General features: G+C 39.8%; 1 protein-coding gene across 1 annotated transcript in view; it reads right to left on the bottom strand.

The window, feature by feature from the left end:
- Positions 1-2,142: 2,142 nt before the first annotated feature.
- Positions 2,143-7,366, bottom strand: part of SBNO1 (strawberry notch homolog 1) — a 33,472-nt gene continuing 28,248 nt past the window's right edge. Inside the window, exons 32-33 of the mRNA XM_054392775.1 lie at positions 6,865-7,058; positions 2,143-5,954 (exon numbers count right to left, since the gene is read on the bottom strand). Of these exons, the coding sequence (XP_054248750.1) occupies positions 5,812-5,954; positions 6,865-7,058 (337 nt within the window). The 3' untranslated portion in view covers positions 2,143-5,811. The remainder of the gene's footprint in view (positions 5,955-6,864; positions 7,059-7,366) is intronic.

Below are 7,366 nucleotides of genomic sequence, written 5' to 3'. Positions count from 1 at the left end.
GAAGAAGTACTGATAGCAAAGTCCTCAAAAAAAACCTTGGCAGAGGTAGTCTCACAGCAGAAGAGACTGCTGGGGTGCACTATGGCCCCTCCCCAGGGATGCTGGAGGATGCTGAGGTAGTGAACACATACCTCATGTAAAATTCAGTATGCAGTGGGACTTGGTGTTGATGACAGAAACAGAAATAAAATAACCTGGCAAATAAAAATTGCATTATGTGCCTGCAATGATTCTGGTGGTTTAGTGGTTATCCTCTCCTAATCAGAAAGTGGTACATAAACATATCTGGAATTAGGAACGTCAGTAGAATTGTCCCTCTAGCCTTCCCAGTGCAGATCACGTACAGGAAAACTCTTCTGCAGGTGATGCTTTAAAGTTATGCCATCAAAATTCAGGAATGTGAACCCAATGTAGCTCTTACAAAATAAAACTTATCAGGGGTTGGTTCAAGTACTTAAGCGCTGAAGGAATTTTCTGAACAGAACATCACTCAAAGCCAACTGTATTTCTGGACTGCTGAAGCTGCCTGTTGCAGTGCACCAGACCCAGTCTTTTCTTGCCTATCTTCTCAGCACAGACAGGACACACATCTGCCACACACCTTTCTTGTGGCAGGAAACACCAGCACCCTTTACACATAGTGACAAAACCTGTGGTGTATGGGGTTCATGACACAGCAGGTGAAAAATTCCTTAAATGAGAGTAAATTCCTTAAAATTAATTAATTAATTCCTTAAAATTCCTTTTGCCCTCAGCTTAAGCCTGTCCAGTTCCTAGTCTTGAATCTTAGTGATGTCTCCCTTTTCTTTCACTCAGGTTGGACCAATTAAAAAATAATAAAACACAATTAAAGCTTGCTAGGTTTTCACTTAGCACACACTTTAGCATAAGCACGTAGAGGCAATCTGCCCTCAGTCAGTGCAGTCGTGGCTGTGAAACTGCTATTTCCAGGCCTTTCTTCCCTCCTTCACGTTTTTCTCCTTACAAAGCAAGTTGTTGCATTTCAAACTCCACATACAACCTCTGCAGTGATTGAGGGCAGCGCTGCTCTCAGCTGAAGCATCAGCCCTTGAGGGTTTCTCTGTCTCACTCGGGTAGGGTTGTGGGTGCCTGACTTCATCACTCCTGCCAACCTCATCAGCCTTTTCCAGGAGAGCCAGATAGAACCGTGTACTGCAGCTGCTGGTATGAGACAAACACCTCTGTTATTTCTCTATGTTCACTGTTACAGTTCATACTGACCACAGCAACTACCAGAAGTGTTCTGCTGCTATTTGGAGCTGGGTGCTTCTTGCAGTAACTCTCCACGCTCAACAGACTTGGCAAATCACTAAATTAATGAGACAACTGTGTGGACATGGTCCCTCCCAACAAGAGGGGAAGGGGAGAACCTGTGACAAGTACTAGAAGCTTAGGGGCTGAATAAGAGACAGTTCAAGGGATGTCTCACGGCTCTCTACCTTTGACATACATATTTTTATCTGGCAGTTAAAAACACAAATATTTTTTCAAAGGTATGAAAGTTTCATTACCTCCATTTAAGGATTAGAGAAAGCTCCAAACTTTCCTAGGATGGATCTTTTCAATATTCAAATGGTTGCCTTTTTTTTTTTTTTTTGTTGGACCAAATGATCTTAGAGGTCTTTTCCAACTGAAACAATTCTATGATTCTATAAATTACCTTTCTAGGGCACTTTTAAGACAGTTAACATCTCATTTAAATGTTGTAATTGTACTTTTACATGTTAGGACAAGGGGCAGGCCCTCCTGCTCATCCATTTAGATCTGGAATGTGTAGGAGCTCACAATGTTCAACTGAAGATATTAATAGGTGGCAGAAAATAAATAGGTTTCTAGGATTAAAGCTCAAGATGTGAAACAGTGAAAAGACTCAAGAAAAACTCCATGAAAACTCAAATACTGATTTCTCCCTGATACAGGTACTAAGAAGCGATTAGCATCAGTCACTGAAAGATAACAGGAATCCATTTCTCTCAAAAAAAACCCACACTATACACTAAAAATAAAGAAAAAAAACTTCAAACACACAGCATCAAGAGGATCATGGAAGACAAACAAGTGATAACTTTGAAAAAAAAAATGACAACATGTAACATCTGCAATGTATGCACACATCCCTTGGAAGGTTTATATATGCTATATATATTTCAAAGTACACACAAACTGCCTACTTGGCAGGGTGAGAAAATAGGAATACATCTTGGGAAGGTCATGAAGGAAAAAAAAAACAACCAACGAAAAAACAACACAAAGGAAAACAAGAGTTATTTACATTCAATAATTCAGTAGCCTTTAACATCTCTATATACAAACAGACTCTCTCTGTATATGTACAGACCGCGATGGGAGCTGAATGCTTATTCCAAACGCAGAAAGAAAAATACAAAACCCCCTTGATAATTCACTCGACAAACGTTTACAGGTTGCAGAGCTTTCTTCATTTACAAAGGAAATACTACACACTGACTAGACAAGCAGCATCCTTGGGGAACCAAAGTCCTCACAAGAGGTGCGTGTTCCCAACAGACCATACAGCGAGTGGAAAACAAGATTGAAAACTTGCTGTGCAGAGGGGTTTTAGTGGGTTGTAATTGCATTTACTATGTCAGACAGATCTTAAGTATCAAACTAGTTAACAAGTCAAAATTTCATGGCTGTCAAGGGACAGTTTAAAAACAAAACCCCCAAATTTTATTCCTTCAATTCCCAAATCAACTTAATTATGTATCTTCCTCTTCTACAGCATGCTTCCAAAGCTCACAAGGCACAGAAATTACTACCACTTTACATTTTGCTTTGCCCCTCAGACATCCATCCTTTAAAAATTTTATATCCATTTCAGGTGGTGATTTGTACAAAGCAAATCAATGCCCCACAAGCAGGAAAAACAGAGACACCATTCCTGCCCAGCCTGTTAATTTATATGACATGACAGTTGGTCTCTCCTTTTTCCTCCCTGTGAGGATGTTTGTCTTCTGGGCAGTGCTGCAAGAGGGTACTGCAGAGCTGCTCCTGATCCCATCCACACTGCTATTTATATTCCTTGTCTCCCCCAAGTTTTATTTGCAGCTCATACACAGAACAAAATACTATCAAAAAACCACACCCCAACCACTGAGAAAGAATCTTCAAGAGAAAAAAATGTTTCTGTAGCTTGAAGGCTGATTTTTTTTTTTGATGTTAACCTTGAAGATGTTCTAACACTCCGGAGCTGTGGATATAGGCATGTTAGTAGCTGAAAGATAAAGCCAAGGCATTGATGGTGGCAAGTAGCAGAGAGCAGGAAAAGGAGAGCAAGTGAGGGAAGTGACATCTGGAATAGGAACAGTTCTTACGGATCTTTTAAGTACTGTTGTGGATTTTTCCCCTCCAGAGAACATTAGTCCATGGGAAGTTTAAGGAGGCAAGTCAATAGCACCAGCTATGAACTCCCAAAAGGAAGTATCAATACAGAGAATATCCAATTATTTGCTCATCCCAACAACCACAGGTAGCACAAGAAGCTGAGCAGAGCACTTAGTAACTGAAGTGTATTTAAATAATAACTTGTTTAAAACAAAAAATAATAAAAAAATCACTATTTGTGAACCTACCACTTCTAGAACCATCTCACTGAGGATTAACATCTAAAATACCATGCTACCATCTCAGATGGCAGAAGTTTCTACACCAGTACTTAAAGAAGGACAGTGAAGTCCACACAGCTCACTGTAACTAGCCATTTGGTTCACTATCTGCTGCAGCAGTCATCTGTCAACATACTTCTCAAAATCCCATTACTTCTCCTGTAGTGGATGTCAAATACATCCAATGGTGAGTATGAAACACACGAACATCCTCCCCCACACCCTGTCTATGGTCTACAGTTTTCCAGGACATAACCAGCTCTTACTAGCATCACAGCACTCAGGCAAGCTTTCCCTTACTATCCAAGGATTAAAACTCCAGCACACCTACTGCCTGCATCCCAAGGACTTTACAGAGACACAGCAGGCATTATAGTCACAGAACGATGGAATGCCCTGGGTTGGAAGGGACCTCTAGAGGTAAGGAGCATGCCAATTTATTATGGACTTGTAGTTCCAGCCATTTCAGCCTGGGAGCTGAGGACAGCAGGCAGACTTTCCTCCCCAGCACAGGTGCTCTCTGTTGCACTGGGTGCTGGTACAGGCAGTGTTAAATAATTCATGGAACTCAGTTCATCCTGAAGTTGTGGAACTTCTGGCCCCTTGACTTAGGGAAAAGATTTTTCTGACACTGGAGTCTGGCTTGCTGAGTGTTTGCAGACATGCTGCAGTGGGTTGCTGCTCTGTCAGGTGAGCCTTAAAATATGCATCATGGTTTAAAAACAGTTTACTTCTTGCCTCATTAGTGAGTTCAGCTGAGATATTTAGACTGCCAAGACAGAAGCCTGGTTAAAGCAGACTGGAACATGCCAAGTCCTGTCAGATTCCAATTGTACAGACTTGTTAGTTCTTTTGGAATAGGGTGATTGCCTAGACAAGACTCCACTTCTTGTTAGTACAATAACTTTTATTTGACATCTACAAGATCATTATCTTGTAGTTTTTTTGGACAGGTTTATACAATCTCAATTTTTCAATAGTGCAACCTGTGCAAGCAAGAAATGACAAACATTGTCCTTCACTTTCTTATAAACATCTACTATTATAGGCAAAACAAAACTTACCCATATTATAGATAAGTGACTATTCACATTTGTACATTACAATTTCTTTTAAACAGCTCCAGATAAACTCTACAATGTCTTACAACATATTAAACAGTATTCAAGTTACTGGGTAACAGAAACAGCACATACAGCGGAACCCTCAAGTGTTTCCCATTCTCTAATTTACAGCTCAAGTAAGGTTTCATCTTACAAGTGACAAATTAAATTACATTAATGAAGTAAAAAATAGAAGATTGTATGCAAGATGGAAGTGAATTTGCACTTAAGTTTCCAGAACCACTTCGGATTAAGGAAATGCTTCAGTTTAAGGAAAACAGGCATCCAGCCATCTTTGCAGTACACATTAGGAATACCATTAATACATTAAAAATTAACTAATTTTAATTTAAGATGTTTATCACAAAAAAAAAGAACATGTTGTAGACTCAAATATATAACCTCCAGGAGAGAATCAGAAAAAAATGCAACACCTGGGTATAAACACTATAAAAATGCAATAACCAATGCTGTACAACTAAGATTGTGTTTCTCTCCCAAGTCCTGTCTCGTGTTTATCCTGTCCATGCCCGTTTCCAAAGACATGCACTGTCAAACAGAAACTGGGAAGGAACCTGAATGCATGATGTGCAACCTCGAGGTTTCATGCTTTTATAAACTCATAAATTGAAGAGAAAAACCCAATATATATTTTCTATATATATACTCAATACATGCATTCAAGGATATCTCTCACAGCAATGGCATTGATGCACTGCGTTAAACCCTGAGCACTGTATGACAAGATAAAAATAAAGCCTGCTTGGGGATTTTCAAGCATTTTCAAACAAACTGTGGTTTGTAGCTTAAAAGGCCAAAAGTAAAAGCAAACAGGAAGCACTACAGAGAGCATAAGGAAAGACAGATGCACCACCATAAACAACTGCTGGCTTTCAGTTCTACCAACCCTTTTAGATCTCTTTATTCCCAAAGTATTTGAGAGCACACAACTGAACTGAAAAAGTTATATTTCTTTGGAATCTGTCCCTGATTTTTATGCAAGTGATATGCTTTTACAGCCTTTTCTCAAACACCAAAGTCACCACCTGTAGTTTATCCTCTTATGCATTGTTGAAATTGGTGATGCTTTGCGGGTGATGCTGCTGCCATATCTGCTGCTGTTGTACTGCAAGCTGCTGAGACTGGTCTGATGTTGACAGGAGGTTTACAAGGGGTGAGACACAATTTGCAGGAATGATCAAACCTGGAAACAGAAACAAACCAATTGTTTCATTAAAACCTCAGGCTGAGGACTACCATTTAGTTAAAAAAAAAAAAATCAGCCATCAGTGACTGTTTCCAATATCAAGTCTAGTCAAGCACAGCTACAAGTTCTGATTCTCAGTAAGAAGGCTTATCTTCAGTACATCCTTTAGCTCATGAAGCAACAGAAAGTTGCCACTTTGTCCCTGAAGACAAGTTTGATTCTTACATTACCTGCTGCCACATAAAACCAGAAGCTGTCTCTTCTTGCTTTTCCAGACTCACAGAAGTTAAAACACCATAAAAAAAAAATTAAAACATGAAAGTTTCAGCATCTTGGAAAACTTACTAATGTAGGAGCTGCCATGATACCACTCATCCACAGGATGTCCACATTTAAAAAAAAAAAAGGATGTTTCAGCCTCTGAGGCTTCACTAAGAGGTTTAGCAACAAGAAACAACAATCACCTTGAAATCATTCTAAACTATTGAGTGGATGTGACTTTCAATAGCTCAAAACCCACCAAACCCACCATTTCAAGGGTTTATTATTCTTTCTTACAAGAGGGGAAAAAAGTGGAGGCCATATGGCTTAACGGCAGTTTGGCTGGAATAGGCTGAACAGGACGTTTTTGTTCCTAGTAAACCAAAGGAACCAAGAGAAACGTTTCGAAGCCTGGCTGAAAAATGTTTTCTTCTTTGTTTAACCAAACTCAAATAGTGTTTGTCCTACACCAACACACTTCCACCTGTTGTGCTCCTGCCCCTCTCCAGCATACACACTGACCAGCCTGTTCTCCTGGTAGCATCTTTATAAAGGATTTGTATGCAATTCTCAATGCAGAGTAACTTGTAAGTTACAACTGTCCTCTACTTCAAGATAGAAACACAGGAGCAGACAAGCCACTTACCCACAATCCTCTGCCCATCCTCTGTTCTTAGACGAACTATTTGCATTTTCACATTTGTGCCACTCACAGAGGCTAGAACACCTTCTACTTTTGTCCAGACGCTCAATACTGAACCACACAAGACATAGTAAGTTCGACAGCGTAGTCCTACTTCACAAACTAATCCCAAGCCTGCCTTCTTACAGTTGCCTCTCCTATGGTAGAGAAAAAAAAAATAATCTTTCAAAAGAGTTGTGCAAACAGCAAGTATCCAATTCCATTAAAAAGGAGACTTCCAGTTAATTAACGTATTCAGAGCTGAGCAAGAGCTGCAGGTACACAGGAAGGGAAGAATACTTTATCCACAGCATGTCTCTAATGGTGAGGTTTTGAACAGTGTTAGCCTAATTAGGACCACATCTTCAAAACGTACAGACAGAGCTTTAAGCTGAAAGGTGTCACTTAGATCACCTGAAGACCTGAATCTGTTATCTATCAAACTGCCTGATCAGTGTATTTCAAG

The sequence above is a fragment of the Indicator indicator genome, chromosome 26, assembly GCF_027791375.1.
Source record: "Indicator indicator isolate 239-I01 chromosome 26, UM_Iind_1.1, whole genome shotgun sequence".
In the NCBI taxonomy this organism is placed as follows: domain Eukaryota; kingdom Metazoa; phylum Chordata; class Aves; order Piciformes; family Indicatoridae; genus Indicator; species Indicator indicator.
The sequence above is the reverse complement of the archived record's forward strand: the minus strand, read 5'-3'. Positions and strand labels throughout refer to the sequence as shown.